The sequence below is a fragment of the Heloderma suspectum genome, chromosome 2 (genome assembly GCF_057233095.1).
Source record: "Heloderma suspectum isolate Gila_16-S chromosome 2, 16-S_ref, whole genome shotgun sequence".
Taxonomy (NCBI): Eukaryota; Metazoa; Chordata; class Lepidosauria; order Squamata; family Helodermatidae; genus Heloderma; species Heloderma suspectum.
This window is the reverse complement of record NC_139459.1, coordinates 215232989-215260259: the sequence shown is the minus strand read 5'-3', so window position 1 is coordinate 215260259 and position 27271 is coordinate 215232989. Positions and strand designations below refer to the sequence as shown.

The 27271-nt window shown below is 45.0% G+C and overlaps 2 protein-coding genes and 1 non-coding gene across 5 annotated transcripts in view; all 3 read left to right on the top strand.

The window, feature by feature from the left end:
• AFMID (arylformamidase) overlaps window positions 1-11471 on the top strand; it is a 28426-nt gene extending 16955 nt beyond the window's left edge. The window contains exons 3-11 of one of the 3 annotated variants that reach the window (XM_084837771.1): window positions 293-397; window positions 598-646; window positions 844-929; window positions 1242-1314; window positions 1529-1626; window positions 1774-1852; window positions 2105-2237; window positions 3653-3757; window positions 4376-5158. In XM_084837771.1, the coding sequence (XP_084693897.1) occupies window positions 293-397; window positions 598-646; window positions 844-929; window positions 1242-1314; window positions 1529-1626; window positions 1774-1852; window positions 2105-2237; window positions 3653-3757; window positions 4376-4405 (758 nt within the window). In that variant the 3' untranslated portion in view covers window positions 4406-5158. Of the gene's footprint in view, window positions 1-292; window positions 398-597; window positions 647-843; window positions 930-1241; window positions 1315-1528; window positions 1634-1773; window positions 1853-2104; window positions 2238-3652; window positions 3758-4375; window positions 5159-10926 lie in introns of those variants that run through there. The other 2 variants (XM_084837772.1, XM_084837773.1) reach the window with 2 other exon arrangements.
• Window positions 11472-12460: 989 nt separating this feature from the next.
• On the top strand, window positions 12461-12619 carry LOC146353956 (U1 spliceosomal RNA). The gene has a single exon (XR_014788720.1). It is a non-coding gene; the product is annotated as a U1 spliceosomal RNA (small nuclear RNA).
• Window positions 12620-16907: 4288 nt separating this feature from the next.
• BIRC5 (baculoviral IAP repeat containing 5) lies at window positions 16908-25157 on the top strand. The gene is made up of 4 exons (XM_084837774.1): window positions 16908-17039; window positions 21394-21503; window positions 23634-23751; window positions 24102-25157. Exons 1-4 carry the CDS (start codon window positions 16917-16919, stop codon window positions 24183-24185), a joined length of 435 nt encoding a protein of 144 aa, XP_084693900.1. The 5' UTR covers window positions 16908-16916; the 3' UTR covers window positions 24186-25157.
• The last annotated feature ends 2114 nt before the right edge of the window (window positions 25158-27271 follow it).

Genomic DNA, 27271 nt, shown 5'->3' with positions numbered 1-27271 from the left:
ACAAACAGGTGAGCAGGATGACATGCAGTTGTGAAGATACGGAGGCACTAGTATCTGGAGGCTCTTAGGAGTTTGGGAGGGCAGCCCAGATACAATTTTTCCTCCTCCCTCCCTATCCCCTTTTCCTTGTCTTTTTAAGCCTGTGGGCAGGGGCCGTCTTCTCATGCTGATTGATTGTGAGGTGCTTTGGGAGCCTTTTGGGGCTGAGGAAAAGGATAAAAATACTATGAATGAATAATATGGCCAGGTAAGGTGCTAACTTGATCACTCTGTTCCTCCCTTTGCTCTGCAGGTACCCAAAACGCCCAGGCTGCCACCCGCACTCTGCTCAATGTGCCCTATGGGCTGGGTGAAGGAGAGAAACTTGATGTGTACCTTCCTAAAGAACATTCTGAAAGTAACAGTAGCGCAGGGGACTCTCAGTGGAATGAGTGGGATGGGGAGAGGGGAAACTGTGGGACTGGGTTGTATATGTCAGTTTGTGGCCGACAGCCAACATGAGGGAGACATGCAAGGAATGGAGGGGTGGTGCATTAGAGGGTATTTGTGGTAGGTGGTGGCCTTTCCTGCCTAGTTATCCACTGTGTCCCTTTTCAGCCTTTCCCCTGGTTCTCTATATTCATGGTGGCTACTGGAAATTCCTGAGGTGAGTTGTGCTGGAGGTGGCTGTGGTTCTGGTCTTCTGACCCTACAGCCTAAATAGGATGGTGTCCCAGGCAGCTCACAGAACCATTTGGGACTACCATTCTACCTGGGCTGGAGCTGGGAGTAGTGGTGGTAATGGAAGGCACTTTCTGACTGGGCATCACCACCTGCCCTTTTCCATCTGTCTTCCCACTCTAGCAAAGACATTTCAGGCTTTGCTGCAAAGCCCCTGGTCAACCATGGCATTGCCTTGGCTGCAGTTGGCTATGATGTGGCCCCAAAAGGTAGGTGAGTGTGATGGAAGCAGTTTTCTCACTCTGCTTTTGGGTGTTTCCAGACAGAGGCCTCCTTGCATTACCAGTCAGGAGGCTTTGGGTAGCAATTCCATCTTTTTTTTCCTTTGTGGGTTTTCTGCAGTAAGGAAAAAGACAGTGGGAAAACACGGGAGGGTTATGAATGGACGATGTTGTTGTCTGGACCCACGGTAAAATTCCGTGAATGAGGCAGGGCGATGGTGCAATAAGAGCCTTGTCTGGAAGCACCCCTGCTCTCCCTAACATCTCATGCCTCACTTGGATATTGTGCTTTCTGCTCAGGCCAGCTGGAGGTGATGGTCAGGCAGGTGCGACGCAGTGTGGCCTTTGCAGTCCAACAATACACAGGGATCAGGTAGGTGGTGCATATATGCTGTGAGATGTTGCTACAGGGTGGATGCACATAACAACTTTGAGAAGGGGAGCCCCCAAGGTCTGGTTATAACCTGCTCAAATCCAGGCTAGGATTTGATAGCTTTTGAGCTCTGACTCCTCTGGCCGTCCTATGCTCTCCACTCCAGTCCAAGCCTCTCACTTGCTCATTGCATCCACGTCTCATTTACCTTTAGTGGAGTTTATCTGCTTGGACACTCAGCAGGGGCCCACTTGGCAGCCATGGTGCTTTCCACAGATTGGGCAGAATTTGGTGTTGTGCCTGACATCAAAGGTACTGTGTGGGAGAGTACCCCACTTCTCAAATTCTTGGCATGATAATTTCCCCCATTTCCCTTGTCTTAACTGCATAACTTGCTGGAATATCAGATCCAGCTGGAGCTTCATTAAAGCTTTGTGGCTTTCAATCTTTCCTTCCTAGGAGCCTTTTTGGTGAGTGGCATCTATGACCTGGAGCCTATCATGCACACCTATGTCAATGATGTGTTGCGCATGAGCCGGTGAGAGCTGCTTCTTAGAACAGGGATGCTCAACTTGTGGAGAGCAGCAAAACTGCACTGGGTCTCTTGGAACCACCCTTTCCATGACCTACTATTATTAACAGCCCACAGCAAATGCGTGGGTGGGTCAGCACAATGTGTGTGCCCATGCACACACAGACAGATTTTGCTTCTCAAGACAGGCCTGCCCGCTCTGCCACACTCTGCTGCCTTTCCATCTTTGCACTGTCTTAACTATGTGACTCTCCTTAGAGAGGTGGCCCAACAGAATAGCCCTTTGCGATGTGTGCCTAAGTTGGAGGGCAGGAGAGATTGCCAGGTACTCGTCGCTGTGGCACAACATGACTCGCCCGAGTTCCACCGGCAGTCCCAGGAGTATTTTCAGGTGTGTTGTTGGCTACTGTTGAAGGCAGTTGAAAGAGACCCCTTAGTCTGAGTCCCTGTTTTAACCAAAGCCAGGCAATTTCTGTCCAGCTGTTGCTGTACCAGTTAGTTATGTATTAGGCTGGTCAAGAAACATAAGAATAAACATAGCCAAATAGGCTAACCTGTTTATAACAAAGACATCTTGCTCACTTGCTTTGGTCTTATGTGCACCCATGTGAACAATGGTACAGTTTCAGCTCTGATGTGTGCATTTCAGTGTGTGCTGTGTGCTAAAAACATGCGCATGAATAAATGTGCAAATGTTTTTATGCTTTGGAAGTGAATCACATGGTGTTCTAAAGAAGTCACTGGGCATTAAGCACGGACGAGTGGCTTGTGCATCACCTCTTTGTATTTCTCTGTGCCTGCATGTGACATGTATACATGCAAACCCACACATCTATATTTCTAAAAGACTTGCATATGCGTGGAAGGTGGGATCACTGCATAAGATGGTGGGCAACAGATGGCCTTGGGGCTGCATGCAGCCCCCGCTGCCTCCCCAGTGTAGCCCCCTGCCATCATGCTGCCAAAATTCACAATGGTGGCCAAAAAAGCTGCAGTCTGCCACCAAATTTAGCAGCAAACTGCTACAGAGAGGTCAAATTTAGCTTGAGAACAAGCTATGTTTGAGCTCCTTACTGCTCTGTAGCAGCTTGCAGCTGAAATTTGGTGACAAGCTGCCAATTTTTTGCTGTCGCCGCATTCAGCAGCAGCAGTGGCAGGAGGGTGACCTGTGGGTGGTTTGGGGGTCGCAAGTTGCCCCAGGTCCTCGGACGTTGTCCACCCCAGCTTAGGACACTGACTTAGTCCTTGCTTCATACTCCTGGCCGTTCCACTCCCTGTTGCTTAGTTGTGAATCAATGGTGCCGCCGCCACCTTTCCTCCAAATCTGAGTTCCCACCTATCCAAGTATTGCATCTCTTAAGATGGGGTGGGGCAGATATGGATCTACAGGTAGATCTCTGGGTGATCTGTATAGATTGGCAAGGGCATCTGACTCCCATGTGTCTCACAATAGCAGCAGCTAAAAAGCATTTCCCCCCACTAAATAAAAGTGCTGGAAAGGAATGCTGGGGGTGGGAATGGGGGAACAGGAGCGGATTTTTGTGTGAAAGGGCTTGCAAGTTTGTTTTACCAATTACAAATTCCTGGGCTGAGCATGCGCTCAGAGGCAGCCTGTTCCTTCATTCTTAGCGTATGTTTGCCTGCCTGCCTGTGCCACTATTTCGCTCTTAGCTCCAGCTGGTGGACCTCAGGGTTCTAGTAAATAAACAAAGTAGATCCCACAAGCCTGAAATCTGCCCACTCCTGTCTTAGGGCAAAGGCCATGGAGGGGACAGTTTTGTTAAGACTCCTGTTGCTGCCCCATAGGCTCTATGCGCAGCTGGCTGGAGCACCTCTTTTCTGGACATTTGCGACACAGATCACTTTGATGTCATTGAGAAGCTCACCCAGGAGGACTATCTCCTCACACAGGTATACGGGCAAATGCATGCAGTAAAACGATGGGGGCTCTTGGTGTGTGTGCGTGCCAACATGTGCTAGGAGCAGTGTCTCAGGTAGGGCAAGACACCCTGCATCTCCTTAATGCCATGGCTCAGTGAGTAATTCATCTGCATGTAGCCTTGTACCAAATTTAAATTATTGAATGAGACCCCCCCACCACCACAGTGAAATGTTTAGACCTAGCGTCAAGATAGAAATGGAGTGAACAAAGCAACCCCCTTCATTTGAATACCCAATAGTATGGGAGCCACTTTCCCTGGGAATGATCCCCTCAACACTGGGGGCATGATGTGGAAACATTACAATGCTGTGTGTGAGGCTCATCACATGGATCTTTCCCACTCAAATGCCGCCCTTCCTCCCAGTAGGGTACTAATCAGGAGGGAAACGCCCATGTAATTGCGAAATATACCTATGCCCCTGACGCGCAAATAGGGAAAACCCGTCTGGAATTTGGAAAAAGGATGGTAATAATCGTCACCACAAGCTCAGCCCTCTTTATATACACACATTCACCATGGGAGCTACTTTGCTATGGAGCTAATCTATTCTCTCTCTCGCTCTCACACACGTTTCTTGATGTTCCAGGTGATTCTTAAAATGATTTCAAGAGGCTGATGGGTTGGAAGAGATGAAGCCCTCAGCCTGATGTTCCCATCTACATTCATGCAGATGCCCTGCGCTCATCATACATGCCCCCTCCTCTATCATCTTTTTGTTGTGCTCTTTTATTTCAAACTGTGAATGGACTTCCTGCCACTCTCCTTTCTCAACTCTAGTTGTATCCAGTAGAGAGATCTCTGTGGAAGAGATGAGCCTGTTCCAAAAGAACTTCAAAATGAATTTTTCTTGATTGCTTTAGTGGGAATTGTTTTTGAAGAGAACTCATTTCCTTTCCCATGGACTGCCTGACACAGAGGCCGTTCCCATCTGCTCCTGCGATAAGCTCCTTCCCTCACTGCTTACTGAGATGAGAACATTAAATAAAACCAGGGCATAAATTGCAACTGTATTGTGGTTGTAAATCACTTTCCCCCAGGAGATGGTCTGGAAATGGGTCTGTAAGGAGCACAGGCAAGACATAATTGCTGCATAAATCACCACTTTTCTTTATTCCACTCAAGTGGTAAAGTGAAGGTGGGTTTTCTTCACTCAGAGGAGTAGTTGAATTTTTATTTGATCTGGGTACACATGAATCTGAAAAGGGAGGGAGGGCTGTGGAGAGGGTTGCCAAAAAAAAACTTTTGACATCAGTGCAAATCAGGAAAAAAAAATGTTGGCCTCCTTTTAAAACCCATTTGTTTTTATCTATTTGTTCTTAATCAGTTGGATTTGCTCTTTGTACAAAAATTCTTATTGGTCTATGATTGTAAAAAACCATTCATTCATTCATTCACATGAAGCTATCTTATACTGAGTCTGACTACTGGTCTGCCTAGGCCAGTGGCATCTGATCTGACTGGCAGTGCAAGTCAAACTCATGTGCTCTGGGCTCTCGTAAGATGTCAGAGGAGCCAGGCTCAGCTCCTTCCCAGCACAGCTCAAGGAGGTCTTGAACCAGGGATTCAGCACACAGGAAGCTGAAAACTCTGAGTACAGCCAGGCTAGAATGGGGTAAAATAATGAGATACAGCACAGACCATGGTCTCATATATTCCCTTTATATGGCAAACCATGGGGTTCTAGAAGTAAGGCAAGGATACATAGCACCGTTGCTAAAGTAACAATGCTGGAACAGAAAGTTATTGTGCCCTTAACTCTGAATGGGACAAGGCTGGAGCACATCTCATGACCTCAACCAAGTATTGTCACTTGTCATGGCAGGTCTGTTTTGATGCCAGAAATTGAATTGGGGCTGGTGTGATCAGATGTGTATTTCAGTACTTCCTCTGTCCCTTCCATCTGCATTCAAGCGAGTAAGTGGTGCTGGAAACACAGAGATGTGGCAGGATGGCTAAAGCAAAGTGCATTTTTTTTTTCAGGCTGTGCGTGCTCCAGGGTCTTAGATTCCAGGCACTAAACCAACCTCTCAGCTAATGTAGTATTTAGACTGTTCACATTTTTAATAGCCTTCTCTTCCCTGCAGAAGCACCTATATTGGATGTTCTTCTGATTGACTCTAGCAATGCACAATAGCAGAACCCGCTGTTTGATTTGGCTGAGGGCCATAGGCCTTTTCCCAGCAACTGTCCAGGATATATCAATATCCCTTATTTCATAGCAGTTCTGGGAAAGAAATGTCCTGCTGAGAGGGTACATGCAAGTTAAGTGAACACTGATCTTTTCACCATTCTTATACATTTTTTATACAGCAGGGATTGAGAACCTGCGGACCATGGTCCAAAAGCAGACTGCAGTCCAGACCTTGGGGTGCTTCCAGATGAGGCGTTTATCACGCCATTACCCTGCCTCGGGCTGTCCTTCCCATACCATGCCCCCTCTAGCTATTGGCTGTTTGCTTTGCTCTCCACTGTCAGCTCCTTGGATAATGCCTGCCGCCGCCGCCTTTCTCTCTGCCTGCCTTCTTCTCTCTCACTCTGCTAAATGCACCTGCCCCCCCCCCATAGTGAAGCAATGGAGTTAAATTAAACAAAGAGCAATGACCATGTTCAGCAGGCGCTGTTCAGCACATATACACACATGATATCTCCCTCGCCAGCAAAGGCTGACGCTGCGCTGCCTGTCTGTGGTGTCCTTTGGCCCTGAGAGGATGGGGTGGTGAGGTGATGTTGTTATGGTGCCTCTGGCCTATATACAGAGTGGCCCAAAAGTAGGTATACAGTATAGTTTATTTTCATTTTATTACATTGTTTATTACATTTACATTTGTTTAACACTGTTTAATCTCGTAAGTGCTCGAAATGTATTCCATTAACTGATTTAATTGTCACTCCCTCTTCCCAACTGTCACTCTGACTCCACCCACACCTCTTCTACTCACACGTTCTCTCCCCCTCCCATCAACATTCTAAACAACTGTATACCTACTTTTGGGCCACCCTGTATATATAGCCTATACTTTTCCCTCTTGGAAAGTTTAAGAAGTTTAGGGTGAAGGTGCTGGGGCAAGGCTTTTTTAAAGCATTAATTTAATTTTAATTTTAATTAATTTCAACGTGGCTGTGTGTTTGAAGCCTGCACTACCAACTTCAGTCATTAGGTGGAAGACTTCCCTAACCAACTTTGCAGTAGATACAGTTTGAAGGGGGGGGGGAGTAGTCTGAAACACAGAGTTATAGGGCTGCCCCCTCTCCCCTGATGTGAGGTAGCCCCCCTCTTGGGGGAATGGAGTGGACAGACCCCTTGCTCAGGGTGCTATAGGAGTGAACCATGGTAGGGACTGTACCTAGGGGTGCCAGTGGTCATAGCTTCACTCAGATGGGGCGGGCACAACGTGTCCAACTCTGGCAACTATGTAATTTTCCTTGAAGCCTTCGCTGTATCAAACCAAGGACTATTTCAACCCATGCGAAGCCAGGTCTGTTCACTACTATACCTTTCCTTCAAGTAACAGCAGGGCTCCAGCAATGGGGCTGGGGCACAGGTGGGGGAACTACTCGGTAAACATAACAAAGAGTCTTGTGGCACTTTAAAGATTAACGTATTTCTTCTGATATAAACTTGTGGACACTGTCCACTTCATCAAATTCATGAAGTGTCAACCTCAAATTGGCCAAACTATATACACATGCAGGTGGTGGGGAGATGTAAACAGTGTTGTCAGAGGGAACTGAAACGCAAAGAAGTACAGATAGTGATAATGAACTTAACAGTTGCCATTCAGTTGAGCATTAACACAATCAGTGCAATGGTGAGCCAATTAAGACATTATAATTTCTCTTTCAGAAATCAAATGTGTGGGAAGGGGAGCCAGGGGGAGTCTCTCTCCAACTTCCTGTCCTTCCCCTAAGCCAGCAAGGAGAATGCACCATAAGTTTGAATGGCAAGCCTGAGCGATTCCTAATTGACACAGGCACTGCCACCTCTACCCTAAGGACTAAAAATCCTCAAATACCGCCACTGAGCGGAAAAATGACACAAGTGGTTGGTCTGACCAATCAGGTTGTAGACCATCCTTTTCTCTTGAGTCCTACCATTCCTGTGAATCTGTTAGGAAAAGATTTCCTATATAAAATAGGAGACAGTGTGACTTGCACTCCAGATGGCATTTTTCTTCATGTCCCATCTTCCATTCCAGGAGTTACAGAATGCCCAGAATCTCCAGTCCCCATTTTTGTTGCTTGCTCACCACCAGATCAAACATTGATAGGTCAAGTTAACCCCATTTTATGGGCAAAATCCTCCACTGAAGTGGAGAGAATTCGCTCAGCAGAGCCTGTGGGAGTCACAATTGACTCCTCAAAACCGACTCCAAAAATCGTGCAGTGTCCCTTGTCACCAGGTGAAGGCTGGCCTCCAACCTATCATTTCTTCACTCCTTGAGCAGGGGGTCTTATAACAGAGCCCTTATAACACCCCTGTGCTTCCCATCAAAAGGGCAAACAATAGGGGTTGGAGATTTGTCCAAGACCTCTGAGCCATCAACCAGATAGTAATTCCCAAATTCCTGGTGGTCCCTAACCCAGCCACCGTCTTGGCATCCATACCTAGCTCTGCTACATATTTTACTGTTATGGAACTTTGTTCTGCTTTCTTTCTGTGCCAGTGCACATTCCCAACCAATATTTGCATTTTCCTGCAGGGGGCAGAGGGACACTCAGCTGACCTGGCTGACGCTGCTTACCCCAAGGTTTTTGCGAATCAGCAAGCTATTTTTCTCAATTTTTACAACCTGACTTGGCTGATTTAGTGTTCCCAAGAGGGTCCACTCTAATTCAATACATGGATGATGATCTTCTCTGTTCAGACAACCTAGAATTGTCCCAAATTGATTCTGTCATTTTCCTTAACACCCTTGCCCAGAAAGGTCACAAAGCTTCCCAAGAAAAACTTCAACTCTGCCAAGAAAAGGTTTTGTACTTAGGTCCTATGCTTTCACAAAGTAGTTGGTCATTAACTTCTGAGAGGATTCGAACTGTACTGAACTTCCCCAAGCCAAAACCCCTGCAAGATTTATGAGGTTTTCTTGGAACAATTAGTTTTTGCAGACAATGGATTGCAAATTTTGCCCAGATAGCAAATCACATCTCAGCAAATACAAGCTCCTTCTGTTAATTGTTAGTCACATCTCTATTCATCGTTGTAATGTGTTAAACCCCGCCACCTCACTTCCATCGCCTGATGAAGGGGAACACCACTCTTGTGAAGAAACTGTCCAACTTTCTACTTTACCCAGACCAGGCCTTCAAGATACCCCTTTACAGAACCCAGACTGGGAACCATTTGTGGATGGGTCCTGTATGAGGGTCAGGTCTTGTCTGGATATGCAATTACCTTTTCAACTTGTTGAAAGTGCTTCCCTCCCACAAGTGTCTTCAGCTCAGATGGCTGAACGTATAGCCTTAATACAGGTGTGTGAACTTTCCCAAGACTTGTCTGTTAATGGTTACACTGACTCTCGCTATGCTTCTGGTGTGGTCCATGACTTTGGTCAACTGTGGAAAGAGAGGGTTCCTGACCTCCTCAGGGTCCCCCATCAAAAATGGGCAGTATGTTTCAAACTTCTTGAATCACTGTTAAAACCTAAAGAAATTGCTGTTATAAAATCTGATGCTGTATCAAAGCCCAATGCTGCTGCAGACACAGCCGCCAAAGCAGCTGCTCGTGCAATGCCAGCATCTCCACCCACTCTTGCAGTAGCCCTTCCAGCCTTGACAACCACCTTCAAGGGCCTTAGTTTAGCCCAAGATCAGGCTCCAAACCATGAGAAAGACAAGTGGCTGTGTGCTGGTTGCAGCCTGCATGCAGACTCACTCTGGCGCTCCCCAGACAACTGCTTGGTGGTGCCAAAGTCACTCCACCCCCAGCTTGCTGGCATGCTCCATTCTTTCTTGCACACTGGGAAGGAGGGAATGGACATGACTATTCGGAAGCATTGGTTTCTAATGAATTTCCTAGAAGCAGGAGAAACTGTCTGTCTCCGCTGTTCAACCTGTCAGTTCCACAATTCGGGACTTCTTGTAAAGGTAGGACAGGGATACAAGGGTCTGCCCGAGGATCCGTTTTTGCACTTGCAGCTCAGTTTCATTCAAATGCCAAAGTGCCGAGGGTTTGAATATGTTCTGGTCATTGTGTGCTTTTTTTTCTGGTTGGGTTGAAACATTTCTCTGCAGGAAAGCAAATGCAACTACAGCAGTAAAACAATTGTTGAACCATGTAATCCCCATGTGGGGTATACCAGCTAAGTTATCAAGTGACCATGGGACACACATCACAGGTCAAGTGTTAGAAACTGTTTGCAAAGTAATGAATGTGACCCAGCATTCTCCACTGTCCATATCATCCCCAAAGTCCAGGAAACATGGAAAGAGCGAATGGCATCCTGAAAAATAAATTGTCTAAGGGAGCAATCCTATGGCCACTAGACAGCTGCTAGATGGCCATAGGATATGCTGTTTTCCGGGAACCAACCTTGGAGCCTGCGCTCCGAGGTTGGGTCCCAGAAAACTGACCTCCCCCCACTTCCACGCTGCTTCGGAGGCAGTGCGGAGAAGCCCCGTCCTCCATGCTTGGACGAGGAGCGCAGAGCAGCTGAAAAGGGGGTGGGCTGGGGGTGTTCCGGGGTGGGGAGAGCAGAACTGCATGTATGACATATCCTATGTGTCGTACAGCAGCCTCCTCTCCCGCTTGGCCCATGGCTAGAAAGCTGAAAACGGCTGTCTAACAGAAAAAGCAGCGCAGGAGAGGCGCAGAGGGAATGATCCCCCCTCCCCCATGCTTCTCTTGCCTTGCTTTGGATAGGCAGTCACCTCCGAGTGCAGAGGCGGACGCCTATCTAGATAGGATTGCGCCCTAAATTATGTACCAATTTGAACTCTGACTGGGTAACAATTTCACCACTTGCCTGATGACAATGAGGGCCACCCCTGCCAGGAAACATAAACTTTCCCCTTATGAAATTGTCACCGATGAGATTGTTGGCCCACACCTCAACTGTTCCTGGCTCAGCCTTCACACATAGTATAATGACAGACTATTGCATTAAACTAATGAAGTGTGTAAGAAATTTTCATCAACAGGTACAACAAACCCACCCCCTGCACCCGCAGCATGAGCAGTGTCATAGTCTAGTACCAGAAGATTGGGTCTATATAAAGAAGCATCAGAGGAAGACTTGCCTTCAACCACAGTGGAAGGGCCCTTACCAAGTACTCCTGATCTCACACATAGCTGTTAAAACTCGAAGGAGTTGCTCCCTGGATCCATGTGTCCCAGTGTAAGCGCGCACCTGCACCAACATCAGCGCCGCTGAAGGACACGGACCACACTCTCAACAACAACACACTCCGATGGAGCACTGCTGCCTGCCAAGGCCAGAAGCAGATGAAATCCTGGTTGATCAAGCCCACTGGAGATCTCAAGGTGAGGATTTACCGACCTGGCACCGGAACCCCAGGTCCAGAAGTAGATAACAGCATGAAGCAGACTGCTAAACCCAAGACCCTCAGAGAAGGAATTCAAGGCACAGACTGGTTCTCCACTGATATTGCAGATACTCCCCTAGCCGCTGAATATGGACGGGTAACTCAAAGCGAGTTAGCTGAAATAAAACATGCTATCAATGAAGGTTAGGGTTACTGTGCCAAGCACTGTGTGGTTATCTCTTACATTCCTGGTAGTCATTTGGTCACACCTAGTTCATTCAGAAACAGCCCAATGGTGGCCCTGGTGAGAGAACCATCCCCTCGTAAAAATGTATAAATCCTTAGCTAGAACTTTAAACCTCTCAGATTACTGAGTGTGTCAACACTTGCATCACGACACAGGTCACGCGTTAACATGGTTTGGGGTGCCAGCTTCAGCTTGGGTCTGGTATGAGAACCAGACAACCACCATGGCCAGTGATGTTATAACTACCCAGCTGGGTGGGAGTGGCCAGCTGCAGAAAAGAAGCTGGAGGGAGGTTTTCCCCCTCATGGGTATGGCCTATCATTCACCCTGGTAGTAAGTTCTCCATCTGTGTAAAATCAGAAGAGGGAGCTGATGAGGTCGGTCAAATCCCAGGTTTTCAGTGTATGCATGTCCTTTGACAGTGCCGCAGGCATGGCTGCAGAAGGAAATGGTGAAGGAGATGGAGGGGCATTCACTGAAACTTGCAGTTCACCCCGTGACTGGCAGGGCAAACACATCTATGCTTTAACAAACTTGACTAGATTGATGAATGAAACTCTTTATCTATGGGCCACTAGAGGACTTGTATTGACCGAAAACACCACAGGCTACTTCACTGATCCCAGTTGGGGTTCTGACGTTACCATTAACAATTCTGTTAGCCAAACCCTACAGCAGGATGGCGTGTTGTCAGCAATGAATATAAATTTGATTTGCAGAAACATTAGTAAACGGAAAGACAGTTCTTTCCAGTGGTTTAATTACCTTGAAGAGAAAGGTTTGTGAAGTCACTTTAGTAAAGAATTTTACTTGTCAGTGGGAAGCACATTACAAACAATATTGCATGACTTGGCAGAAGGAACATCCCCTAAAAACACGGAGATTGGTCCAAAGGTTTTGGAGCCCACATTTAACAACTGATGGGTTGTATTTTCTTCGTGGAAACCTGGCAGGGGAGACACCATGATCGTGAAGATGGTTTTCCCACGGTGAGGCTCATCCATTGCACGCTGGGTGTGCTGACCCCTGCGATTTCCCCAAATGCGGGAAACTCAACTGCATAAATTTGTGGTAAGGTTTTGGTATAAAACCTTACCAATTGATTGGGAGGGTGTTTGCTCAGTTGGTTTTTGGATGCCTGCATTACAAGTTATAAAGAACCTTACAGATACTCATGTTAGAAAATTGGGTATGCTACACAGAGTGCATAGAGAAGCTGGAGATCATTAAACCATTTTGGGCACTGAGGATGACACCTGGTGGAGAAAAATGATCAGGGCAATGATCCCTGGCATAGGTATAACTGAATTAGAAAAGGCATTTAAAAGCCTCTGAGCATCCATGGAGAAAATTGAAAATGCAACCATTAATAGCTTGCTGAATTTACAAAAGGAAGTAGATTCACTTGTAAAAGTAGTGATCCAAAACCGGATGGCTTTGGATTTGCTTACTGTACAACAAAGGGGAGTTTGTGCATTAGTAAACACCTCTTGCTGTACCTAAGTGAATAAAAGTGGATAAATAGAGCAGGATGTACACAAAATCAAACAGGCTGTTCAAAGGCTGCATGCCATAGCCTCAGACGCAAATGGGTTTAATATTAGAGATTGGGATTGGTGGGATGGCTACTGGATGTTTCAGGATGGGTAAAATCCCACTGAAATATCTTATCATGGGTATTGTCATTCTCATAATCATATATGTTGTTGTACAACTGTTGATCTGTGCCTGTAAATGTTGTATCTCAAGGACCAGCAAGTCCTTGCAAACTATGCCCGCCACCAAAATTAAGCTATTGGTGATGAAAGAAATGGAAAGTGAATGGGAAAGGAAAGAGGAAGTCATGAGGCTCATGCTAATAAACTCTAAAGGTTGGCCAGGGGCCTCCCCAATGGAGTAGGCCCTGGCCAAAAGGAGGGACTGAAGTGGAAAAATACCACTTGCACTGTTAGCATGGGAATGTGTTGCTGAAGTGCCAAGAGTCATGAAGGCATAAGGATGTAGTGATTGACCTAGTGGTAGAGGATGGTGGCTGATTAACTTACTGCACATGAGTCACAATGCCTAGCAGGGCTCTGGAAACTGGAAAACTTCATCTGAAGGAAGTTTGTAGCCCCTTGACTCAGCGCTGCACCAAATAATGACCAAAGCTTACCTCATGCGCCTCGTTTACTTTTTTGTATAAATACCCAAGTTGCCTAGTGTTCTGGGTTCAGTCCCAAGGGACCATGTTGGCAACTCTTGATTACTACTAGAACACCAAGGTGTGGTGCAAACATTTGCTCAAACAAAAGTTGGTGTCTGTTCTCTGGCAGAAGGGTAAAATTCTGCAATACAACCAAGTAAAATTTGTTTTGCCAAGCCTTCACTTCATGGACTTAGTTATTCAGCCACTCTTGCTAACAGCTGGGAGTTGTAGTCCACCATATCTCGAGGACACCAGATTGGAGAAGGTTGTCTTAGTGGGCCCTTGGACTCTCTCATGAAACCTTGGCTTCAGTTTTTGACAAGGTACATGCACTTCGCAACCTGATCCTATCCATGTTGATTAGGAAGTAACTCCCATTCAGTTCACTAGAGCTGCCTTCCAAGTGAGTGTGCATAGCACTGCAGCCTTACAGTGTGAGCATGTTTATTCAGAAAAAAATCCCACAGAGTTCAATATGACTCCCTATTAAGAGTGATTAGGATACTGCAGCTTTAAACTGCAATTTACCAGAGAGCAAGCCCCATTGAATACAATGGGGCTTAATTTTGAGTGCATGTGCAAAGGATCAGGATGTACCATGTGTCTCTTAAAGACCCCCTTCAATCCCTTTAGTGTTCTGGCCAAGTCCACCTGTGTCTTTTTGCTGTTCCTTCCTTCCGTCTCTGGCAAATAATGTAATATCAAAATAGAAAGGTAAATGTTGCTTTTTATTCAGCTGGCTAGATAGCCTCATCTTTGTAACTCCTATTTATAAAAAAGAAAAACAAATTAAACTTGTACACTAAGGGAGCAAATCTATGGCCGCTAGACAGCGGCTAGACGGCCATAGGATATGCTGTTTTCTGGGAATCGAACTCGGAGCCCGTGCACCGAGGCTGGTTCCCGGAAAAACGACCTTCCGCACTGCCTCGGAGGTAGCGCGGAGAAGCCCTGTCCTCCATGCTCGGAAGAGGGGCGCGGAACGGCTGAAAAGGGGCGTGGCTGGGGGCGTTCTGGGGCAGGGACAGCGGAATTACGTGCACGACACGTCCTATGTGTCGCACAGCAGCTTCTTCTCCCTCTCGGCCCCCCTGCGGCTAGACAGCCGGTATCGGCTGTCTAGCAGAAAAAGGACAGGAGAGGCGTGGAGGGAACGATCCCTCCATGCTTCTCCTGCCTTGCTTTGGATAGGCGGTCGCCTCCGGGTTCGGAGGTGGCTGCCTGTCTAGATAGGATTGCACCCTAAGTGGCTTTAAACTTCTCTGTGTGGTCTTCTTACACGCACCAACAACCCTATTATGCTTTTACTTTTAACACCCCCCCTCCTGTTCTAACAGCCAGAGAAGGAGTAAGGTCATCCACTCAGTAAAAGTAAGAGAGTAAAGCAAAACATGATACTTTATATTAGAAAAGCCAGGGATTCGTTTTAGGTGATGGACACTAAAAGAGTAAATTGAAAGCAAATTGTTTAGTATTACCTGTTGTTGTTGTTCGTGTCCGACTCTTCGTGACCCCATGGGCCATAGCACGCCAGGCCTTCCTGTCCTGTGCTCTCTCCCGGAGCGTGCTCAGGTTCATATTCATTGCATCGGTGATGCTATCTAGCCATCTCATCCTCTGCTGTCCCCTTCTCCTTTTGCCTTCAGTCTTTCCCAGCATCAGGGTCTTTTCCAGGGAGTTTTCGCATTAGGTGGCCAAAATATTTGAGCTTCAGCATCTGTCCTTCCAATGAGCAGTCAGGGTTGATTTCCTTTAGGATGGACTGATTTGACCTCCTTGCAGTCCAGGGGACTCGTAAGAGTCTTCTCCAGCACTAGTGGTTGAATAAAATGGAACCCACAGAATGCAAATTCCCTCTTCAGGGAAAATCATCTTCCTCAGATTCCACCCTGAATGGCTCGGCTAAATCCAGTATTTTCCAAAGCATGTTAAAAACTAAACTAGCTGCGTTGAGTCATGAGGAAAAAAATCCAAAAACAACTATTGGGCAATTAGGACAAACCAAAATGCCACAAAAGATAGTTCAAGCTTTTGAGTTCTACAGAACTAGTGCACCACCCCACCTAAAATTTATATCTGGATTTGTTAATGCAAACTAAAGACGGTGATGCGTGATGTAGTGGTTAGCATTGGACTGGGTCTCTCGAAATCCAGGTTCTAATCCCCGCTTGGCCGTGAAGCTCACTGGGTGACTTTGGGCCAGTCACTGACTGTCAGCCTAACCTACCCCACAAGGTTGTTGTGAGGATACAGTCGAGAGGAAGAGGGCCATATAAGCCACCTTGGGCTCCTCGCAAGAGGAAAAAAGGCAAAATATAATATAATAATAAATAAAAAGGTTTGTCTTTATTTCTGCTCTCTACCTACCAAGGAACCCAGAGCAAAAGACCGATCTGAATTACAGCCGGACTGTTGTTTTCGGAAACAGGGATCAGCCATTATTTTTTGCCCCAGAATGCCAGGTGTAATCTGATACCTCCAACACCTACCAGTGACTAATTCATTCAGTCTGTAATCTCCATTTTGTGACTTGGTCTTAACTGCAGATTCATGGGTACAACATATGTCCTAATTGTAAAACTTTTCTTCCTCCGTTCGGTTTTTTACCTCCTTGCCTGATGGAGATTTCTGGAGAACTCAAAAGCTTGCACCATATTTTGTAGCATTTTGGTTGTGCTAATAAAGGTATCGTCCAACTGCGGATTTTGGATGTGTGTTTTTTTCTCTCCTGGACTAGCGCTGTTATCCTTGGTTTTTTTTTTTTAATATTGATTCTATGTACTTCTACCATTTACCTCGCAGATGAGGAGTGGGGTTTCTAATCGGAGCAGGAAGCAAAAGTTATGTGGAATTCTTGTTTTGTTTTCCTTTCAAAATCCAGAGGCGCTAGTCTGTTGTAGTTAAAAAAATAAATTAATTGATTTCAGGGGCATTTTAAACGAGAGCTATTATGAGAAAAGCTTCTTTAAAAAAAACACAGAACTTTTACGGAACAAAACCGATTATGCTCTACCAGACTACAATGATAAAGGACTACGACTCCCAACATGCCCGGCGCTCGTTCGTTCCACGGAGGTGGAGCCTGGGACTTCTGCCCCAAAGTCTGCGCCCCATCAGCGCCGCTACTCGGCGCTCATTAGGAGCGAACTTCCCATCATCCCCTGCAGAGCCGTTGTATTCCCGCGGTGGTTTGAAAGCTGCAGAGCGGACATGGTTTGTGCGGGTGCGGAGGCGCTGGTGCCGCCGGCGCTGCAGCTGTACCTGAAGGAGTGCCGCGTCGCCACCTTCTCTCAGTGGCCCTTCGTCTCTGGTTGCTCCTGCACTCCCGACCGGGTGAGGGACTTATTTCTCCCACTCACCGCCCAAGAAGGGTGAGCCTTCCCACTGCGAGCAGCACGATCTTAGGCATGCTTACTTAGAAGTGGGCCCCGTTGTCTTCAGTGGGTCTCCTCCCAAGTAAGTATGAATAGGATCGCAGCCGTAAGCGGTTGGGAGCTAACCTGTGGCTCGTAGAGCGCGTTTCCCTCCCACAGTAGCGAAGGTGATGTTTTTGAAAAGCGGAAGGGACCACGGTTTGCAAGCCTTTGCGCCGCACAACTCGTCCTGTGTCAGAGGTTTTCAAAAGTGGATGGGCGAAGAGTCTCCCTGCTCCGTCTACTTTTCCTCGTTCGCTCTCCAAACTGAGCATAACCGTTTGTGCTGCCATGCGTTTCTGTAGATCGCGATTCTCTCCCTTGCCCGGCCGAGTACCTGGGCCAGGAATATAATTTTAATCTATGTTAAGAATGAGGAGGCTCCACTCCATGCATGTATTCTCCAAAATAAGTTCACTGGGGTATAGTAGGGCTAGGGTCACCAACGTGGTTCCCTGTAGTGCCTGCAGATGCCCGTTAAGTTTCTGGTTTTTAATTTTTTAAAGTTTCACCTGGGAGGCTGGAGTGCTGCAAAGTAAAGTGCCAGCCTCCAGTACCATCTTTATTTCCCAGATGGGCCACAGAGGCATTCCTAGAAAATAAAATGGTGGGCAACTGTAGTCCAGTGGTTTGTTTTGAAGCATGCCCAGCCCCCTCCAAAAGGAAAACAAGGTAAGCTTTGTGTGGTAGGAAGCATCCTGGGGAGCTAGAGGGGTTGGCAGGGAGGGGGTGGTTGGCTGTGCTCTGTGCATGTGTCTCTGAGCATACCAGTCTGCCTTTGTGAAATGCTTTGTTATGCTTTGCTGGAGCAAATATGAGCTCCAAATCCTAAATCACATAACGCACCTACTGACTTGTGCTTGGTTTCTTGGCCAGATTACTTGTCTTTGAGCCTGGTCAATTTGCCTTCTGTGAAATGGGTGTGGGAGCAGACAACTGGAGGTTCAAAAGAGCAGTTTTGGAGCTTGGAGCCCCCCACCTTGTGCTTAGGTTCTTGGGCAAGTTATTTTTCTTTTAGCCTCGCCAGTGCCAGTTTGCTTTCTGGGAAATGGGTGTTTTGTGACTGGCCACACCCATCATGGCAGCCATTTTGTGAGTGTCTGCAGCACCCTCTCAAACTTCTCAATGTGTCTGTCCACTATCCCTAAGAGGTTGGGTACCCCTGCACGCAAATGTTTTCACTAGTGAATGTGTATAAGATTTTGTCCTTAATATCATATGTAGGCCTAACCGTTAAGGGGTGGTAAAGGACAGCATGTGCCACTCCAGATTGCAGGTGAGGACTCGCATGAGTGAATGCTTCTTTATTCAAAAATATGCCCTGCATCTAGAAAACTAGAATGCCAGCATCAAGGCTAGACTAGAACCCTTCTTCCTGGTCTTTAGTTTTCCAGGATTCAGTACAGGTTGTGATAATACCGGTTTACCTCACAGGGCTGTTGTAAAGGTTACTGAGATAATGTGTGTGAAGTGCATTTAAAAAAACCCACATTAAATAAAAACTAAATATCGTTGACATTGATAGGCTTGTGTTAATAGATTGTGACTTCGCATTCTCAAGGTTAGAGCATGTGTGTATTTGTAATCTGGAGCAGGCAGTAGCCAGTAGTTTCCCATTTAGACTTATTTCCTAAATAATGGTGTAACTTTGACTCCCTAAACCATATTAATCTGCAAGTAGAATATTGTTTATACTGTTTCATTCTTACATCCAGGCCTTATTTGTCTCTGTTACACTGTACACATTTTGCATGGTTTCCTTTTTTAACGTATAGAAAGAATGTATTTAAAATATTTTTATATGAAGTCTTTCTTACAACCAGCACCCATGACACTTTGAAGTTTATTATTATTTATTTGTTGGTAAAGTTTAGGCTGCAATCCTATACACACTTACCTTAACGAAAGATCAGTTAAAAACAAAGACTTTGTTCGGAGTAGATATGTATAGGTTATATTATAAGTATGGGAACCTGTGCACTGGACAACTTTTCTCTTCTTTCCAGTGTTGCTCCCTTCTTCTTCACTCTGATGTGGTCCAGCCCCACTAAGGATGTGGAGGCCCGGAAAAATTCAGAAACAAGGTTTTTTTTTCCCAAGGACTGTTTGTTTATTCTGAAAAATTGAACAGTTTTGGATTATGGAATATTTTCTTTTAGAATCTAAGAGAAGGTGTTTCTATATTGCTACCAAGCCATTACTCCCCCACAAATTATTTCTAAAAACTATGAAATAAAAAGATGTTTATAGAAAGACTAGAGATGTAAAATGTCTGGAAATAATGAAGGCATGGTGAAAATGTTTTTAATCCTCTCTATAAGATTCCCAGCATAGTTATTTCTTTCATTGCTTATTAAAATTATTGATCCAATCTATTACTGATAAACATTTTGGGATGTTCCAAGTCATGCTCAGTTTCCCAATATGTGAATAGTCACCATATCATAATATGGAAGAAAATGTACGTTCTTGACAGTTTGGGTTTTGTTCTACAGAGTTCTGTGTTTCTGGACTTGTCTTCCTCTGCCTCCAGTTATTTCTGCTTCTTCTGGCTTCTAGGATGATTCAGATGTTTCAGGAGCAACTTAGTGAAGTTCCCTCTGGTCAGACATAAACTAAGAACCTAACACATGTTATGTATAACTTAGGTTTGCTCATAAAGTCGTGTTGGTATATGAAAATTTTAAAGTATAGTTTATTCCAACAATAATTACAAATTTACTTACTGAGTTCACTTTTTAAAGTTTTCAAATATGACAATTTTATGAGCAAACCAAGTTATACATAATATAACTTTAGGAACATAAAGGCTGCTTTACATTTCTAAAGCGGCCTTCCTCAATCTGGTGCCCTACAGATATTTTGGACTACAATGCCCAGCATTCCTGACCATTAGCCACCCTGCCTGAGGCTGATAGGAGCTGAGGTCCAAAATATCTGGAGCGCACCAGGTCGGAGAAGACTGTCCTAAGCAACAAAGTGACTCTGGAACTGTAAAGAGTGCTAAAAAAAATAAGTATTGCTTATTTTTCAATGCTTCCCAAAATTTCTGTTTTCTCCTAACAAAAAAGGAAAAAAAACCCAGTTTTTTCCCCCATGGTTTCAAAATTTCTGGAAATTTTACATCTCTAAGCCCCACCCTCAGAAAAAACAAAGTAAACAAACAAAAAATGAAATGCCCATGACTGACATGTAGAAGTAAGTTCTGATAGTTACACTAAGCGTTATTAGTTTATTTTCATCAGGTGCTAATGAAGTATCTATGTTTGGTAGCTTGTAACCTTCATGCTTCTGAAATGATCAGACTGGTTCTTTAGGGCGCAGTCCTAACAAGATAGGAGGCTGCCTCCAAACTCAGAGATGACCGCCTATCCAAAGCAGGGCAGGAGAAGCACGGAGGGGATCATTCCCTCCATGCTCTTCCTGCCCTGCTTTTTCAGCTAGACAGCCAATTGCAGCTGTGTAGCTGTGGAAGCATGGAGCAAGGAAGGAGGCTGCTGTACGACACATTGGATATGTCGTACAGGCAGCTACGCTCTCCCTGCCCTGGAATGCCCCCAGACACGCCCCTTTCCAGCCTCTCCACGCTCCTCTTGCAAGTGCGGAGGACAGGGCTGTTCCACACTACCTCCGAAGCAGCGTGGAAGTGGGGGGAGGTTGGTTCTCCAGGAACCAACCTCGGTGCAGAGACCCCAAGGTTGGTTCCCGGAAAACACCATATCCTATGGCTGTCTAGCCGCTGTCTAGCAGCCATAGGATTGCTCCCTTATTTACATAGAAAAGCATCCTTTAACTCAAAATTTATCTGGTAGAAGCTTTGATTCATTTTAGAGTTTAATAATAGGGCTCTATATGCTTATATCCAGATTATTTATTAACATCTAATAATTAATATTATTCAGGAGAAACTTGAGATTTACAGTGTTAAAAAAAGTTAAACATTTGAACATTCAAACATCTGAAGCATTTTTTTAAATCATTGTTTTTTATCCACCCTGCCTCCATGAGATTACTTGAATGTGTTTATGAAGTCTGCACATACAACTATACATGCTATACAGTTGGGAATCCTGAAAAAGGATACCTAGAAAGAAGCCTATGCATGTAGACTCTTGGTATGCTTTCACCTCCAACACCTGGAGGTTTGGAGCAGGGACAGTACATAGCCAACCCATCTCTTCTACCTTCCTAGTTCATAAACCTTGAATTGTGATTGTGGAATATATGCCCTTGTTGAATAACTTCTCCCTCTTTCTCTCCCCACCCCAATTCAGATGGCAGAAGCAGGATTCATTCATTGTCCTAGTGAGAATGCACCTGACGTGGCTCAGTGTTTCATATGCTTTAAGGAGTTGGAGGGATGGGAGCCTGATGATGACCCCATGTATGTATCTTGGTATTTGGATACTAAGAGTTGCAATGCCACCAAATAAATGCTTGCTGTACTAAAGCATCACTGCAAAACATAATGGCTTGTTGGTTTTACAAGGATGACAGAGGTGGATGCACAAATTTCGTATAGCATGTTAGCAGTTCATGAGTTGTCCGCACATTCCCTCTTCTTTTGCTAAAAGTTGTTTCAATGCAGCCACTCCAGAGCGAGTGAGACCACTTGTTGTAGGCAGATCGTGTTTGATTTTTGAACATACGGAGGCCTGGTCTGCAGCAGCAGGTGTTCAGATTCCGCAGCGGGGTGTAAACTGCATTTGCAAAAAGTGCAGATTAAATCTCTACCACCCCCCTGGACCACAGTGCATGGCATTAACTTAGGCTGAATCCCCCTAGCTGCTGTGCAACCTGGTAATGCTAATAAGGGCTTTTTTCTGAGTTACCTTTTGGCATCCTCAAAGTGGAAGACAACTGTGTAGCTGGCACAGCCCTAGCTGATTTTGTAACAACTCCTGCCAGCCATGTGGACTAGTGGGGAATGCCATGGGAAAGCTGTACTGGAAGTAAACCAGTTACTGAAATAGCATACCTGATCTGCCTACAGTCAGGTAGCGTGCATGCTCAGTTGGGGAAGAATTGGATCTGAAAGAGAAACAAACCTGTCAGATTTTTAAAATCAGTTTTTTATTGTGAGTTTTAACAAAACAGACGAACAAACAAAAAATAATAACAACCCCCCCAAATAAAAATATAACAACATATTCTAAGATCCTCAGTTTCAAATATTACAATATCCTAGGGAGGAAAAAAGAGAAAAAGTATAGGTTACATGTAAACTTCAGTAAAAGCAGACCAGATATCCAAATATAAGTCCATTTGCAAGTTGTGCCTATATACCGCTCTTTCAAATGTTGAGTGAAATGTTTGCACTCTTTCAAATGTTGCAAACAAACCTGTTGGAACTGATCTCCAGAAGGAGCCACAGCATAGCACTTTCCAAACTTTTCTGGCTGCCAGTCTTTGATGTCTGTTAAAAGCTCCCATTGAGTCTGCTTTAAAGCAAACCACTTGCAATAAATACGGGCACAGAACACCTCTCGTCACACGACAGCTGAAGAACAGCAGTTGTAGCTATCCAGACAGTTCTAAGGCTACAGACACATTTCCTTTTGGTATCCTGCTGAGGTAAACTGAGAGTGCCCTCTTAAATGTACCATTTGTGTGCCCCACTAGGATGTTAAGGGCATACAGGAAGGTGTGTTTGGTGGAATAAGGAATACCCTTTCCTTGGCAACTTGCCAAGACCCAAACCTCTTCCAAAAGCCATGCAAGACTTGCCTAGGTGTGGTGATCACATTTTATGGATATGATGGCTTAAACTGGGACATAGACTGATGGGGAAGAGGTTCAAGTGTGTGTGCACTGCTCTCTCTCTTGATCCAGCTGATACATCTAGTAGGTGAGGTGGGGAAACTCTGATTAATTTTTTGTCTTTTACTAGCAACTCGGTGAGTTGCCCTGGCCGTGAGTGTTGAACTCTTCGGTAAGAAAGGCTAAGATAGTGATAAATCAGACTCAAAGGTTTGCTTACAAGGAGACTTTATTGAGTAACTTACAGCACACAGGCGTACCCAATGGTTGTATCAGACAGCTTCTCTGAACCATGAGCCACTGCATACAATGGCTCTTATACTCTACAGGTTAGCAATAAGCAGCGTTTCAGCAGCATGTGCCCGTAGTGTTCATTCTCAGCATAGGTTAGAAGTGTTTGGTTCTCAAGCACAGCCACCTGTAAACAGACTTTGCTTCCCAGGCACATTAGACATAAAGACTCTCCTCATTAGTAGGGAATGCGCTGAGAAGGCTGTTATTGGCCCTTGACTCATCTGCACATGCTCAGAGGCTTACTAGCATGGGAATTGCACCAATAATGAACTTACACAAGCATTATGGATCTCTAGGCCCCTCTAACACTACAAATGACTTGGCTATGCTCCTGAGGCCAATACGCTCAGCTATTGGGCAGTATAAAAATGAAATAAACTCTCCGCATGTATTCCCAGGGAGGTCTGCTTTCTCCTTTGGGGACTGTTGTGCTAATATAGTTTGTCCTCCTAATTTCTAGGGAAGAGCACCGGCGACACTCCCCCAACTGTGCATTTCTTGCTCTCCAGAAAGACGTGTCTCAACTGACAGTACAAGAGCTTTTGAAACTTAGCAAAGAAAGAATGATCAATTTGATTGTAAGTATGGCTTGCATGGAGCCACAAATTTAGTCTGGCTGCTCTTATCCCCCTGTCCACCCTACAATTTTAGAATGGTCTTATAGCACCAAACCCTTCTCCATTCCAAGTGATACATGGTCCTGTGCCTATAGAACAACCTTGATTCGAAGGTGGTTTTCTTGGCTCATTTGGCTACAATTTGGAGACCAGTCTGCTCTTCTCCGCTGTAGTACGGCTTTCCTGTTTTGCTTCTCAAAGTGAATTGCCCCTGCCTGTCCCTATCTACCCTCCCTTTGTATTTCTTCCTGCAGCTGGAGGATTGTCTTTTTATTATTTACTAATGGCGTTCTCTTCTGGGTTTTTCCTAGAAAAAGGAAGTTAACCAAGAAATTATCGAGATGGAAAAATATGCCAAAAACATCCATAATGAACTAGACTTGCTACGTCCATAAAGCTCTTGTTGTGCCTTCCAATGCTATGGGCTTACTCCTTACTGACTGTCTAATGGCCCTGAGCAGAGGCAGAAGCTAAATGGTTCCATGTCTGCGCCTCAGTCCAAGTATATGAGTTTCTGTGTTTTCTCCTTGTGGAGTTTACCTTCCCAATTGTTCTTAATAAATGTTTACTGGTTTTCAAATTATTGCATTCTGACAGCTTCCTGGCAAGGCCGCCTGCAGTTTGTAGCTATCTGTCAAGGTGTGAAGGCCTCGGACTTCCTTCTTGCATTTCCAGCAGTGGTTCCAGCCTAGCTGCTGTTAAAAGGCTGAATGAAGTTGTCTGTGGTACTTTTCTCTGACCCCATTCCCCAAACTGGTATAGTGCTTGGATGTCCTGTGGTGCCAGATACCATGGCAAGTCCCTATGTTGCTTATTATTTTTCTAATTTTTTATTACAGTTATAAACAAAAATGTGGCTGAGGGTGGGGGAACTTATACAACAAAACATAGCAAAAAAAAGTATCCATTCACAATAGTGTTTCACAACGCCAATAATGAAAAAACAGAAGAAAAAAGATTCGACATTTCTGTTTTAAATACACGTTAACATAAGCAGTCCATATATCTCAAGAAGCAGGCATACAAAATTGATGACTAGGACATATGTTCAAATGCAGCAAGAGTGGTAAGGTCTTCAGACCACTGAATGGCGAGTGTTCGTATTTCCAAGTTTGTAATATGAATCTCTTTGCAACTGTTAGGGCAAGAGCTCTTGAAATGTACTTTTGCTGTCCATCTGTTAGTCCCCACATCACAGGAATATAGTTTAAAAGTGCATGTACATCTACAGTGAGAGATTTTCCAAGAGGCCACACCCACATTGTATGCCTCAATGGGGCACATTACCAGATGTGTTGCTTATTATGAAAAGGGAATATGGTACATCATGTCAAGAGCAGATATTAAACTGCTACCTTGAGATGCTGCTTTGTTGCCATTATTGCCTTCTAAAGCAGTAATTCTGAAATGAATGTTTCAGGTCTATCAATTACAGAATCCCTCTTAATGGATTTGTTGGGACCAATAGATGGGTATTGAATTATGACAACATTTTGTAGGGAGATATGCCTTGGTTAGCTGTATAGATCTAAAGCAGGGATGCAGAACCTCAGGCTCAAGCTCCAAATCTGGCCCATCTGGGGTTCCTCAGGTGGCCACACCACCTGGCCCCTCCCCCAACCACCATTTTGTTTGTGATTTCCTAGCTTTTGTGCAGTGTTTTCCCCATTCCGAATGGGTGAAATGCCTCTCCTAAGGCTTAAATACTCACAGTAAGAGGTCTAAGCTAAAATATGCTGGTATTTGTGGTCTTTGGCCCCAGCCCAGACCCCTGGAATACGGCCCCCAAAATAGAATTTGGCCCTTAGGCCAAAAGAGGTTCAACACCTCTAAAGGGATTGGCCTTGTTTCCCAACAAGTGATCTGGAGGCAGGAGTATATGGTAAAGTAGCTAACACTATAAATTATGCCAGTTTTATTCAGGATGGTAAAAGCCAAAGCAGGTCTTGTGATGCCCCCAAATATTCTCTAGGCAGTGGAATGGCAGTTTGTGTTTGTACGTGAAAAACTATGTATGTAAAGACAAATTCCAAACTTCATATAGACACTGACGGAGACTAATTTGGCTGTCAGGAGACCCTGGAATTAGATTTTGGAATCATAGTGGAAAGCTTACTGAAAACATCAATTCATTCCTTGAAATTATTAGGAAGAGACTGAAAACAAAACGTCAAGCACCATTATATTTTGTCATATGGTGTGCAAATCTATGGTGTGTAAAATCTGGTTCCATCTCATAAAGGACATGGCAGAGAAGGTGTGATCCCAGGCTGGTTTACTGTTTTCACTCGGACTTATTCCCTGTTAAATAATTATTGCAATGATGTTTCATCCTTCTGAAGAGAGGCTTATAAAATTATAATCTGGACAAAGTGAATAGACAAAGTACTGTCTCTCAAAACAGTAGACCTTGCAGTCATCCAATGAAACTGGGAAGCTGTATGTTCAGGGTAAACATGCAGTACTTCAATGCATATTTAACTTTAAAAATTCATCACCACAAAGCTTAGATTGCTTTGTAAAGGATTGACAGTATGTTCTAGATAAACAAGGTAGCACTTCAAGAAATGTGTAATTGTAGAATTCATCACTACAAAATGATAGCACTTTAGATGGCTTTTTTTTAAGGATTAGGGAAAAAATTGAGACTGCATCAATCTCTATATGCCACGATAGCTAAAACAGAACTCTGTTTGGTCAGTCCAAAATTTTGGTGGGTATTAAAAAAAAAAGTAATGGGCATCACCATTGTGCCCCTCTTGAGAGTCCTAAACAGGTTAGATCCAGCAAAACACTTTTAGAACAATCTTCTTCCCTCACCACCACCGCCAGAGGAGCTCGGGTCCTCTTGTATAACAGTTAGGAGAGCTATTTATGGTGTGTGATGACTGGAACCTGAAATAATTAGGCAACACAGTCACCAGGGCAAATGGCAAAGAAGAGCATCCCACCATCCTTCCTTTGTGAGGGCTGCAGGAACACCTGATGGGGGAGAGAAAGCGAGCTGCCAGGTGCAGGAATAGTCATAGTAACAGTGTTAAAACAGCCAACTCGGGGCTGCTCTAGAATGAAAGGACTGCCACCTATTGACATCAATGGGATACTTAGAAGTAGATGGTTCTGTTTGGGTGCAAGTGTTTTGGGGGGACCAGCATTGGGGCTGATTGACAAAGATGAACTGTTCTGTAATTATCCTCTGACTTCTACCATTCCATTTGAAGTGTCTCTTGCTAGGTACTGATGGAGGAAGAAAAGACTCGGATAGACAGACCATTCGTCACTCCAGCTATATCTGACAGGAGCTGAGGTTTTAGCCGACAGTCCTGCTGGGGAGAAGTGCTCTTGCACAGCCTCGTTACCACTGTACGAGATTAATCACATTGTGAGATTCTGTAAACTTCTCTGAATCTGTCTCGTGAAGCTGATGAGATAAAGTGGCACTTTCTGCCTACAAGCTGTGCTAGCCTTGCAGTCCCCGCTA

What these genes read in the sequence shown, in the direction of transcription:
- BIRC5 (XM_084837774.1), top strand. Translation starts at nt 16,917, where the DNA reads ATGGTTTGTGCGGGTGCGGAGGCGCTGGTGCCGCCGGCGCTGCAGCTG. An exon ending in GCTCCTGCACTCCCGACCGG is followed by an intron (nt 17,040 to 21,393) that starts GTGAGGGACTTA and finishes ACCCCAATTCAG; the next exon opens with ATGGCAGAAGCAGGATTCAT. An exon ending in GAGCCTGATGATGACCCCAT is followed by an intron (nt 21,504 to 23,633) that starts GTATGTATCTTG and finishes CCTAATTTCTAG; the next exon opens with GGAAGAGCACCGGCGACACT.